Below are 14181 nucleotides of genomic sequence, written 5' to 3'. Positions count from 1 at the left end.
AAGACCCAACACAGCCAAAAATAAATAAATAAAATAAATAATAAAATAAATAAATTTTTTAAAAAAAAGGAACACCAATCTCATTCATGAAGTCTCTACTCTCATGACCTAATTACCTCCCAAAGCATCTGCCGCCTAATACCATTATACTGAGGACTTTGGCTTTACTTTTTAGCTACCAAGCTACTGCCAGCATGTGTGACAACTGTAACATTTTTCTAATCCTTATCATCATCCTCATCAGTGATTTACTGAATACCTCCTATGTGCCTCACATTGTATCAGGTGCAATATTTTACATCATCTTATTTATTTAATCCGTAATTGGTAGATGAGGAAATTAAGACTCAGAGAGGCAGTGACTTGCTCAGTCTCACAGCTACTGTATTTTAAACTTCCTTAACTTCAGTGATCTTTGCTTTTATTCACTTGGAAATCCATTTCATGGATCTTCTTATTGCTTAGAACATTGCTTCTGATGTCTTGAATTCTATAAGGCCCATATCAAACATACCGCCCGCCCCCCCCCCGCACCCTACTGACTCTTCCCCATGACCTCTTTATGACCCTTGCCTGTTTCCCTTCACAGTTTACTTCCTTCTGTAGCCCCATAGTCATTTCTGCTTCCTTTTTCCAACATTCTCTGTTCCACTTGGACCTTTTTTCTGTAGCCACTTTATCACTAGCCTCCCAAATTAGATCAGTTCAGCCATCTCATGTCTGTTTCTAGTCTCTCTCTTCTGAGCTGTGCTGGAGAAAATCCCAACTTTGCCAACTGACTCCATTTCAAATGAATTTCTAATTTACCCTGACCCTTCAGTGCTCATAAGTAGTTTACTTATCCCATTTTGGCTCCCTTTCTCTTCCCCACATTGGCTGTTCCGAAGCTTTTTCACGCTCTTCATCAACATAGCTCCTCCAACCTTAGTTAACCTGGTCCTGAGTTCTCCTGAGAACATAGAATTTTTCAGGAATAATTCCTCTTCACTGCCCTCTTCTCTACCTCAGAGTGTATCTGCATCTGACGTGTCCTTTTATTCCTTTTTTAAAAAAGGAGGCCTACTGTTTTCCAGTGGTAACCCTACCTGCCTGAACTATTCTTTCCAAACTGTTCCTGGGAGTTGCCCCATCCACATCCTTTCTCTGCTAGATCTTCAGTCTCTTACCGTCCATTTGCCTGTCTCCTCACCTGTGAACAGGTACAGAGTGGTCTTACCAATTTCTCCCCTCAGTTCTGTCACCTATCATAGTGTCTCCTTTATGGACAAACTTGGACAAGGGAGGTGGCACCACAGTATGGTGAAAGTCTGTCGCACAGGCTGCCACTGACTTCCTTCAGCCAGATCTGATGATCTCTTGTTAGTCCTCACTCTTCTTAGTCTTCCTACAGCATTTGACTCTGTTGACCACCCTTTTCTCCTGTTATTTTTGGTCTCTTGAGTTTTGGAATATTATTTTCCCATTTCTCCTTTTCCCCCCATTAAATAGTTACCAGTTTGTCTTCCTCCACCCACCCCTTAATGATTTTTCCTAAGGCTCTGATCTTGGTCTACTTCTCTCTCTGGGTAATCATCTCCTGAGCATTGAACTTGCATTTCTAACTTCCTGTGGGCAGTCGTGGGAAAGAATACATGCTTTTTCAGTTGTCTACTCCTCCTTTTGTTTCCTGGCTTACTGATTGCGATCTTTATACATCCAATCATCCAAGCTAGAAATTTGGAATGGTCTTTGACGTTACTTCTGCCTTCCCTGTGCCACATCCAGCCACTAAGTCCTAGCAGTTTTCCCTTTGAAATGTCCGTATTTTGTCTCTCCATTCTTATCACTGCTGCCTTCATTGAGGTCTTCGTGGACTATTGGGTTAGCATTTTAAATTTCCTCCCTGCCCTCAGTATCTCTTGCCTTTAAACTTTCCTCTGTACTGCTGCCAGCGCTGGATGTCTAAGGCACAGCTGATTAAATCATTCCTGTGTTAAGAGTCATTCATCGTCTCCACTTTGCACACAGGGTCTGGTCTGGATCCCTTGCCTGCCCCTCGGCGCCCTTCCCCATCAGACCACGTGCCTCCCGCCCTGTCTTCTCCAGCAGCTCCACCCGGCATCCTGACTGGCGTTCTGCCTCGTGCCGAGCCCCTAGCACAAGCAGTTTACTCTGCTTTTCCTCCTGTCTCTGCTTGGTTTTTTATTTCCTGGCCTGGCTCACTAGTTATCTTTTTGATGACGCATTTGTGACCCATCCAGGCAGAAAGCCTTGTCCTTCTCATCTCTCGTGGGACTTTGTTCTCACCCTCTGGTTTCTCTCATAGTATAGTCAGCTGTATGTGATTCTCTCTCTCCTCTGCTGGCTTTAAGCTCCTCAGAGGCATCTTTGTTTTCTCAGGTTCCAAAGTGTGGAAAGCACCTAATAAATATTTATTGAACTAAACGTATAATCTATCTAGGTTCATGAAAGTTAAGCAAATGGCTAATTAGGGGCCCATAATCATTGCAAGTGCAGGAAGCACTAATAAAAAGCAAACAACTTCTCAGCTTTAACTTTAATATACAGCAATCTGAGAGTTTTGTTTTGTTTTTTTCTACAAATGTGGCTTTACTAAAATAAAAGAAAATACATTTCAACCAAGCTTGCATCAGTATAAGTTTGGTGTTCAGATGAACTGAAAACACGCATGTAATGGTTGGCTGAGTCAAATTGAGTGTCAACAATCTGTCATCTAACAATTGAGCTCTTTGTGATTGTTGAAGAGCACATATTAAGTTCCCCTAGAAAAAAGAATCTATTAAAAGTTATGCAGGAAGGTGAAAGAATAGTTTGTATAGCATTTTAGTTAACCAAAATTGCATTGTTAAATCTTAGGGTCCCTGAAATGCTTAGAGAGCACTGTAGAAAAATGCTTATACCTCTTTTGAAGCTGATTTTATCACAAACCTGATTTTATCACAAACCTTAACCTAATATGATGCCAATAAAACCTTATCCAGCTATGCTTCTACTAGTGTTATTGCAGAAGTATTATCATGTTAGCAGAGGCAGATACTTTCAGTAGTATTGTGAAACCACATTTGTGGAAGTATGTATCAATGCACCCATTTTGTGTGTTTTTAACTTACAAACATTACAACTGGAGACTCCATTGCAAAGCCATAGAAGACCCAGGAGTATAGAGGCAGTTATAGATAAATTTATTTTTCCCCAGTGTTTATTTTTTCCTCATTTGTTCATTAAAACTTAAAAACACTGGAGTTATATATAAGATACCATATTACCAAACGTGTTTCTTTCCTTTAACTATCAGTGATGCCATTAAAACAAATCACTTTTTAAAAATTGAAGTATAGTTAATTTACAATATTGTGTTAGTTTCAGATGTACAGCAAAGTGTAAAACAAATCACTTTTTGCCTCTGTAGGTGCTTTTTGCTTCTGTAGTTAGAACTCAAACCAAGGTAACTAGTAGACTATTTTTTTCTTCCTAAGGGACTTGGGAAAATGGGGAAATGCAGGAAAGAAAAAGTCAGTGTGACAAAAGCACACGGTGATTTTGACCTACTAGGAAACCAACACTCCAGATCGTAGGGTCCTTTGGTCCAAGTTGTTTGAACACTAAGACATTATTGCATTCATTTGCTCGCAAAGACCTTAACTTTCATTATTCTTTACAATTTGCTGTTTCTGATAGTCAGTTTATAGTTTTATTTATTAATTATTTGTACAGTATTTATATCAATAATTATTAGACATTTTTCTATCATGATTAGGTAACTGGGCTGTTTAAAAAAGAAACACCCCCAGAATACCTAAATTTTTAATGTCACTACCTACATCTGCCAAAACAGATTAGTAGCACATTTCCAGAACAGAACAAATTGTCTTGATCTCCTTACCTAACACTGTGTTTTGTGTCAAATCCAGCTGCTTTCAGAGCAAGAATTCTTGCTGGAAGCTTATATTTTGACATAAAAATTTTGGGGGCTGCAATGTAAGGTAATTTTATCCTTCATTTGCAGGCTGAATATTGCTGTGTTACTAGTTTAGGGTATTCATACTGTAAAAATACCATATGATCATGATAAACTTGATCTGGTCTTAACTCACTGTGACCCAGTTGAACCTAATGGCCACATGAACTTGAATTTTCTATTAAAGAAATTAAAATCTCTTGGTTATATAAATAAGTGCTACTTTGTAAAATAATATTTACACCTCAGGTCTCGCTTCCTTCATAACCATATCATTGTCATTGCTGAGGGGTTTTTTTGTTTCTTTTTTCAGATACATTAGGTATCAATTCTATGGTAATGATAAAACAAATTGGCTAAGCAGAATTAAAACTTTAATCAGAATATTTAAACATGGGTGTTCTTGTAAAGAAAATTTCCTTATAGAATATTCCTGAAAATTCTTTTGGATTCAGTTCTATTGAAAATCATTTAAAAATCATATCTCCTTTGCAGTAATAAATAGTACACTCTCTTTTGTATGTTAGTATTTCTTTGCTCGCTCAGGATCATACCCTGCTCATTATTTGTCTGTGTCATGTGGTAGAGAATGTTTATTTGAATATGTAGTGAATCACAGGACAAATGCTGGAAGCGTCTTGAGGCATTATATTGTGGTGGCTAAGAGTTTGGGCTTTACAGCCAGACTGCTGGAGTTCAAATTCCTTTCTAGTTGCATGATCTTGGGCAAGTAACTTTACTGCTTTGTGCCTCAATTTCCCCATCTGTAAAATGAGTTGTTCAGAGCGTTTAATGAGTTAATACATATAAGATGTTTACAACTGTGCCCGGTATGTAGAAAGTACTCAATAAGCATCTTTTACAGAATAATTGACCTGTTAAGTAGTATATCTAATGTAACAAAAATTCCAGTTAGTTGTACTTCAGTTAATCTATTTTTTGAATAATAAAATCAATAGCAATAATGATACTGTTTATGGAGTACACAGTGCATTTTCATTTTTACTATAAAAATTAAAAGTGCCAATAACTGGGATATTAATAACTTGAGGATACATGTACATTTGGAAAACAAATGAACCAGATACCCTGAGTACAACCCCATTATATAAACACGTGGTGCCTGAAATCTGAATTTCTGTCACTATTGTTTCCCCAGTGAAAAGACCTCGAAATATTAGTTATACTTTTCAAAAATGATAGGTCTTGTAGATTTTAACAATTCTCTTTCTTCCCTAAGTCCAGTTACATTAAGATTTTTGTTTTAGACTGAAAATGAAAAGGGGTTAATTTGTTACAAAACACCGATGTCGGAATAATTTGCTAAACCCGTTTTACTGATCTCTTATTTTCTTTAATTTTCTTTACACCATATAAAGAAACCATGGGACATGTTTGGTTTCGAGAACTTTGGTATCATATTTTTATCCCACAGTACCTAATATATACATACTATTGATGTTCAATAATTGTTGAATGAATTAATCAGCATGACAGAAGTTTCATTCTTTGGCCAAATCACGTCTTCATTCGTTTACAGAGGCCTGCAGAGAGAATTAGGCAATGTAAGTGAGCAAACTGGGTGAGTGGCAAAGGAAGCAGTAAAGACTGTGGTCCTCTGAATCTGAAGGCTGGATTAAACACCAGCCAGAGTTTCTGACCTCTGCTGTGTGCAAGGAAAGGCTGTCTGCCAGAGACTAATGAATATATACTTCACATGAATGATTGAAATCCTTAGTCTAATATTCTAAACTATTTCCATTTTCTAGTTCAGTGGGTATCATGATTCCATAAAATAAATAAATACATGTACACACATATTTACCCCCTATATATTGATGCATAATGTAAAACACTTCAACCTGGAAGAAAGTTAGTTTAACAAAGGTCGCTTGTCTAGTGTCTGTTCATTTGCTGTATTTCTGTTTATTGAGAGTTGATGGAACTTTAGAGGTGCTTGCAAAAACAACTTTGTTGTAAATTTTCAAGCAATCAGAGGAGCTTTATAATTTATGTTAGTATGAATAACTTTTCTAATTAGAACAAAAGCGAAAGTTAAAATATTCCCAAGAAAGCATTGGCCAGTGTATAGCATGCATGTGTGGCATTTTTGCTGCTGGGGATGGGGAGACCTCGTGGCTCTGCCCTCTCTGCAGAGATTTCAGAAGAAACTGGGAAAAACCACCTAGAAAAATGATAGTCCACTTTCAAGCTCTAACTGCTAGGATGGTAGCTGATGTCCCACAAGTTAAATGGGCTTCAAGGCACTGGACCAGTTTCACTGGACTTTCTCAGAGTTTTACCTCTTATTCTCTCTGTGAGTTCAGGTATATTTACATTATAGTACCCTAAGTCTTGATCATCTCTCCTGTTTTGAAGCCTTGACATAAACTACATCCTATAGTGAGAAAGCCAGTTTGCCAAACCTTTTCCTTTTTTCTTCCTGCTCTTAACATTTAACCTCTTCCTTGAAACTTGCAGCCTCAAGAACGCACCTCCCTGCCACAACCTTCCTTTTCCGCCCCTTGCCTAATCTTTTGCTTGTGCACAATGTTACTCTCACCCTATGTATATTATTATTTAATGTTGGCACCTTTGTCTTTTCACTTTGTGTCTGTGTGACAGTGTGGTCTTTTGCCCTTTGAGGGCAAGGACCATAACTTTTGACTCACGGTGTTGATAGATACTTATGTAGTAAATGGCTGTTGATAGGGTATAAAGTTCACTGGGATTTTGAAGCTGTTCAAAGATAGTTTGAATCCTTTTGTAAATTATATGCAAAATGGACAGATTCTTTTTTACTGATACCCATACTATCAATAAAATGGACCATTCTCAGAATTGATGACCTATTAATAAAATGCTGCAGATAAATCTGAAAAATAATTATTGGAGGAAGAGAAAAGGGCATTTGGTAGCAAATCAAGTAAACTTTATTTTTCTAAGGTATTTGACTAGAAGAATTATGCAAAGAAATTGTTAATGTTTAGGCTGATTTATGTTTCTTCTTTCTAACTGCTGTTTGCTGCTCAAAAATAACTGTTTGGCAGATTTTCTCTACCTGTCTTTATCTTTTCCTGGTTTATGTCTATTGTCAATGCATTCTGATTACATATCTGAAGCATGCTCCTTTTATATGTTCTTATCTAATGTGATGTGGGATGTTGCATTATTTATTTTTCTTGAAAGTTGCCCACTGTTTATTATGTTGTGACTGCAAGACTCTTCTACACAAAAGCTTTTTGGGTCTTAAGATCAGATTTCAAAGCTGTAAGTGCTTTGTGTCCCCCCTAAGTGGAAAGGATTTATAAGGTATTTATTATATCCATACATCCTTAAGGAATCTATTTAAATGACGGCTAATTCTCCTGCATTAGAAGCATTAACATTCATTTGCTATGCATTGCATTAAATAAAAAGTATATATATTCCTTAAAGTATACTCTAATAATCTTCTATTTAGTGACAAATGTCATTTAGTACTTTTGAGTAAAACTCAATAGTATTGTACAAAAGCTTAAAAGCAAGTTTAGTTCTACCTACCAATTTCCAAATAATACTTAATTTTTAATCACTAGTATTAAATTAGTAAGCCTTTTAAAATATAAAGTTTTCTTGCAATTACTTTACCTAATGGAATATCTCATTCTTAGCAAATACTTTGTTTCCCTCATCTTTTTCTATTCTTTTCTAGTTTATTCATTTATCTTTTACATAATAGACCCAAATTGCCTTGTGTTGAAGGAAGAAGCTGCATAATGTACAAGAAATTTTGTGTGTGATGGAATTTAACCTCAGTTTATGTCTCTCCCCTGCACAGTCCCTTCAGTCTGAATATGTTCATTACTAAGGCCTTGCCACTCCGGTGAAAGCTGTTCTACTCTTAGACACAATTGCTTCATCTGGACGAGCAATGTAGAGAGAAAGCAGCTGCTTTTGCCAGAAGAATATCTCTGCCTTCTTACCTTAAATTAAAGAGAGCACTAAGATAACACCTTCATGAGACTTGAAACCAGAAAACTCTGGTTAATGACTACTATAAATGCACTGAAACTATGTTTATGAAGATGTCAACCCTTTTTAAGACAGTTTTCATGTTGAATTTGGTATTTTGAAAGGTTATTTTTTAATGTATTTCATAATACATTTGTTATTACATTTACATGTACAGTGTTATGTTATGTATGTATTGTGAACTTTAAAAGACTATTTTGATAAATTTATAAATATATAAAATTATGTAAAAACTAGACTATATTTTGACTTAGGTTTTCTTCCTGTTTGCTACCAAAAATTTGTATTTTGAATTTGTTTAGTATGGTTTTATCTACAATGAATAAATAATTCCTCTTTATTAAGAAAAAGTAAGGGAGAAAGTTTTTAGAAAGTGATTTTTCTGTTCCCACTATGAATATGGCAGAACAGTTCATTCTTTTGGGAAGTCAGTCTAACTTAAGTTTATCCGAGTTTATCTCTAGCAAGAGTACAGTCATTTGATATGGCTTATTTAGACCATTTCATTTCCCTTTGTTTTTGTTACTGAGCCATTTAGTTTTGCATCTTTGGGGGTTTTAACAAAATTTAACATCCAGCTGAAGATCAGAATTCATCGAATATTTCTTCTGAAAGAATGGTTTTGCTCTATGAAATGACTCTACAGTCCAAATGCTTTTCTTTCCTCCTCTCAAAAGAGTTTGTAACCCAATTAGAGTATTCTGGTTTTTGGTACGAGGTTTTTGCCTGTATTCACACATGGTCTGGCACCAGTTCTAAATCAATGAAGAGAAAAAAAAACTGAAAAAGATGCTGCTAAGTAGTTCAATGTATTAATAGAGGAGATAAGTTTAAAACAGATCACAAACCCCTGACACACAAGCTGGCATATCTGAAACCTAACATGAAAATGAAAGGACTCCTAGGTACTTCACAGCCCTTTCATGTAAATGTAATCTTATATTTAGGCTCCAGAAGCCTGTAAGCTTCTTTTCCTTGGGGAGTTGGGGAGTCTTTGATCCTGTTTGTTTTCCATGCTGCTTAAGAATGGACTACTCAGAGACAGTTCAGTGGATTCATATGAAGCGCTTTACTCTCAACCATTGAGTTATTTATCATATATTTATTAGAAGGGGGTACATTGAGACTATTATACATGCTTCATCAAAACATCTTGTTTATGTTTTACATTTTAAAAAAGGCATTTGAATGAATGTTTGACTCAGGTTCGTTAATTTAACCTTCAAAAACTGAAGTACCAAACAATTGCACTAAACTGATGAAAAAAAGGAATTGTATGTTTTAGGAATCAAAACTTAAACTAAGTGGAATTAAACTGTATACCTTTTCTAAAGCTAAAATAGTAAAATATTTTATTATGAGTTATTGTAAAAAATGATTGGTTAATTGTATAGGAAAATGATGTATTTTTTCAAAATTATCAGTGAAGAGTAATTCAGATGATATTTGAGAAGTGGGGGAAAGGGAACCATATTGACAGTTTTAGTTCTGTGAATACTAACTTATGTGCAGCTACTAAATGATTGTAAAATTGACTACTGTAAATTTTTCATAATTATGTGTGTATTTAGTCATATGTATCTACATGGGTATGTCTTAAAATTATTTATACACATGTGCATACATAGACAAACCGAGAAGTATATGTGTATAATATAGAAAGTATATAGCAAAGTGATTCTACTCCAATAATAAAAATTGTTTGACATGTATTTTGTTATGAATAGTTTACCTTCAAAAAGATATTTTGTTCTATTTTAAAGTGTAGAATAATACACTGCTAATAAATAATAAAAGTTTTATGCAATTTACATTCTCCCTGGCTTTTGTAATTTGGATTTGGAGTTATCAATGTACTGAAGTATTTTTATAATTTTATATTTAATCCACTCTGGTTGGTGCCTTTCGAGCTTCTGAAATTCTCTGTTGCAGGTTTTTAGTTTATAGACTTTCCAGGTTGTGGTCATTTCCTGAAATAAGTGACAGTGAGCACAAAGAAATCTTATACTTTGAATTTCACAAGAGTCAGGTAATGTCAGGCTCTTACTGTCTTCCTCTCTATATAATTTTCCTTTTTGTTAATAAAATACTGTTCATATCAGTGTTTTGGGCCTGCTTGATCATTTATGACTATTGTATGATACACTGGTCATCAGTTCCTTTTGAGAAAGAATAGCTGCTTTTTTTTAAAGGAGAAATTATAGAAATAAATCCGATGGCACAAACCTCGCCACTGTTGGATCTATGCCCTGAAGAGCTGGCGTGGGAGGGAGAAGCTGCATTATTTATTGGAGATATTTTATGTATTCAACTAGATCTCTTTGGGTTGTGATGTTTCTGAGGTTTTCCCCTTCTCTTTTGTCTTCTGAAATTTTTCAGAACACATAGGAAAGATTGTGGGTGGGAAGATAGTTTCACTTCTTGAGTTGGGAATCTGCCAATTAGCTGTTCTCACAACACTGCATGAGACAGTTGGAGTACCGAGGTTGTCATGGGACCACATCTTAGAGAAGATTTCTTATGAATTCATCAACCTGTCTAGAAGGGCAGAAAATCAGATTTAGTTCTTACAAAAAACATAGTAGAAAAATCAGTTAACTAGTCCCAATAAATTTCTCACCTACCAGTCATTGAGTTCACATGGTTTTGTTACCCTTAGATGTCAAATGATTTCTTTCTTTCTTTCTTCCTTTTTTGGCTGCACTGGGTCTTTGTTGCTGCGCGTGGGCTTTCTCTCTAGTTGTGGCGAGCAGGGGCTACTCTTCGTTGCGGTGCGCGGGCTTCTCCTTGTGGTGGCTTCTCTTGCTGTGGAGCACGGGCTCTAGGCGCGTGGGCTTCAGTAGTTGCAGCGTGCCGGCTCTGTAGTTGTGGCCTGTGGGCTCTAGAGTGCAGGCTCAGTAGCTGTGGCGCACAGGCTTAGTTGCTCTGCAGCATGTGGGATCTTCCCGGATGAGGGTTCGAACCCGTGTCCCCTGCATTGGCAGGCGATTCTTAACGACTGCGCCACCAGGGAAGTCCCTGTCAAATGATTTCTAGATCTCCAAACACACCTGGAGAGGCTACCCTATGTATGTATTCAGCTGTGATTCAAATAACAGCAGGAACATGAGTTGACCAACGGTAAGCTCTACAAATGTGTTTTCAAAATTGTTCTCACTTGTATGCTTTCCTTGGTGACATGTGTTAAACCATCACTGTGTTAAAAAGTTTCTACTTAAACCAGTTGTCAGTGTGTAAGCTGAACAGTACTCTGTGGTGTTTCATATCATATAAGAAGACTGTGCTCTTTCCCAAAGTGCCCTCCTAAGGCAGAGTTGCCTGCGAAAGCCTTGCAGTCCTCTTCGCAACACTCAGCACAGCAAGACTTTGCTCGCTGTGTATCTGCTCAGAAGATTAATTAGGGAGGTTTCCAATTACAGCGAGACACAATCTACAGCATAACAGAAAACTTTTTTATTTACACATAGGTTGTGTAGAGGTGGCACCTCTGGCAGAGAAAGGAAAGCAGAAAATAACTGCATTAAGTTATTTTGAGCTGGATTGATATGTTAATATATTCCCACCCAGTTCCTTCTCTATGGATTGAATTATGATAATCATCTCAAGAAGGAGAAAAATAGCTTTTCTAGAGAATTTAAAACTTTTTTTGGTGAGTACAAGTAGAAAGTTATATTGGAAGACTGCTTTTAATACAAAATTCAAATTATTTGGAATTGGTTTTAAATGGACGAACATAAATTGACTTTTCACTCACCATACCTCGCTTTATTTAACCTGCATACCACCAAAATGGAGATGACTCACAAAGCCTACTTTGGTTTGAATCAAGTTGATCAAAGCTTTTATGAGAAGCTGGACTGCAAACGTTTACATTTACATTAAACTTCAGAATCAGGGGTAACGATCTATCAAATGTGTTTTGTTTATTTATATTATGGTTCTCTCCCAAAAGGATTTAAGGTGGCTTCAAAGATTGGAGAGGGCATATCATAGAGGAGTGAGAAGGAAGGGGCTTTGGACACCAAATTTTGAGGAAACTGATGCTGAGACTTAAAGCTGAGATGAACAGCCTCTCAGATGTCATAGGATATGGTCTACTCTTAGGTTGGGCACATTTATACTAAATGCACACCTCTGGTCGGTTCCAGAGCTCCTTATTGGTATTTATTTTACTCAAAACTTTAAATAATATAATACATGATTGTTAGTTATAAGCTCTATGCTGTACAGTGGATCTCTAGAACTCATCTTGTGGAACTGAAACTTTGTTATTTGTTTGACTAATGTGCTAAGAGGGTAGATCTTAAGTTATCACAAAATAATAATGATAATAATAAAGAAGATGGGAGGAAACTTTTAGAGGTGATGGATATGTTTATGGCATGGATTGTGGTGATGTTTTCTTGGAAGTATACTTACCTCCAAACTCATCAAGTTGTATACATTAAATATGTACAGCTTTTTGTATCTCAGTCATACCTCAATAAAGTAGTTTAAAATTTTTTTTAAAGAAGAGGTTATCTCCAAGTGAGATTGTCAGTCTTGATATCCAGATCCCCCAAAATGATTACATCAGGTACATGGCATAGGAAGTTCAAAGGACAAATTGAAACCAGAGATCAGAATAGGATAATAATAGTCTATGTAAGTATCTATCTATCATCTATCTATCTATATCTATCTAGAATTTATCTGACCTTTACTGAGAGCTAGTGTACACTAAGCTGTAAAGTGTAACTTGTGCCTTTTTGTCTTGAGAAGTAAAATTTGGAGGATACAGGGGTCCCAGAGCCTTGAGATTAAAGAAGCCAGTCCATTTTGTCTTAATTTATTTTTGGATTTGTTGGGTCTTCATTGCTGCACGTGGGCTTTCTCTAGTTGCGGCAAGCTGGGGGCTACTCTTCGTTGTGGTGTGCGGGCTTCTTATTGCTGTGGCTTCTCTTGTTGCGGGTGCTCTGGGCGTGTGGGCTTCAGTAGTTGCAGCATGCAGTCTCAGTAGTTGTGGTGCACGGGCTTAGTTGCTCCACGGCATGTGGGATCTTCCCGGACCAAGGCTTGAAGCCATGTCCCCTGCATTGGCAGGCGGATTCTTAACCACTGAGCCACCAGGGAAGCCCCGTTCATTTTGTCTTTGTTTAAAAAAAAAAAAAAGTAAAACTCTGGAGGAAATGGAACCATTTTTAAAAATCTAGGTTCCTTGCAGGCAGAGAGAATTTTAGCACCATACTGCACATACTAAGATCCCATACTCCAAGAGGCAAGTTCCACGCAGTTTTTTTTTTTTCAATTCTAGAAGGGTGTAACAAATTCACCTCTCATGTAGCTTGGGTTGTAAAGTAATATGGCATCTGCTGACAGTGACCAGCAGGGTTGGATAGACCTAGTTTTTCCTGATTTGAGGAAATATATAAAATTCACTTCCTCTTTCTCCCTTGGCCACTTTTCATACCAATTTCTTTCACAAGCATAGCAGCCGATTCCAGACTTTTCCTGCTGCTTGAGGCCTAGCCAGGAGCTTACATTACCACTTAGATCACAGGCCTTCAATGATCAAAGAATAAATGCCCAGGGCCGTGTTGAAGGGGAACACTGCAGAAACCATAAGACAGAGCAGAGACACAGGTGGCAGAATCACTGTGCTCGGAGATTTTCGTGTCCCCTCACCAGAGAGCACCTCCGTGGAGTTCTCTTTCTCAGATACTGCACCAGTGGCCGAAAGAGGGACGCTGGTCCTGAGATGACTGTACTGTCACGACAAGAAGTGGAACTGCTGAGAGAGACCTTGATAATCCACCAAGCTGACAAACTGAGACTTTAGAAAGTTTGATCTCCTTTTTAAAGTCAAGTCATGGGGAAAATTATCCTTAATTAAGGATTCCAGTTTAAGTGACAGGTGGTTAGGATTGCTAATTTTTAGAGTAAACCGAAAGAGGGAAGTTCATCCATCTGGTCTGGAGGAGAGATACCAAGATAGGAACTAAACCAGGAACTAATTATTTATCGGCCAGTCTGGAGATAGGAGAAGCCCTGTTTGTCGGTGTCCCCAGGACCACCCCCAGGTTTGATGATTTGCTAGAAGGACTCACAAGACTCAGCACATGTTTGCACTGACAGCTAAGACTTATTACAGTTTGATGCAAAGCAAAATCAGCGAAGTTGCATGGAGTGAGGTCTGGAGGAAACCAGGTGCAAGCTTCCAAGAGTCCTCT

General features: G+C 37.2%; 1 protein-coding gene across 1 annotated transcript in view; it reads left to right on the top strand.

The window, feature by feature from the left end:
- Positions 1-9922, top strand: part of CDC14A (cell division cycle 14A) — a 184284-nt gene extending 174362 nt beyond the window's left edge. The window contains exon 17 of the mRNA XM_060302138.2: positions 7779-9922. Coding sequence (XP_060158121.1) covers positions 7779-7808 — 30 coding nt within the window. The 3' untranslated portion in view covers positions 7809-9922. The remainder of the gene's footprint in view (positions 1-7778) is intronic.
- The last annotated feature ends 4259 nt before the right edge of the window (positions 9923-14181 follow it).

The sequence above is a fragment of the Globicephala melas genome, chromosome 1, assembly GCF_963455315.2.
Source record: "Globicephala melas chromosome 1, mGloMel1.2, whole genome shotgun sequence".
NCBI lineage: Eukaryota > Metazoa > Chordata > Mammalia > Artiodactyla > Delphinidae > Globicephala > Globicephala melas.
This window is presented reverse-complemented; position numbering and strand designations above follow the sequence as displayed.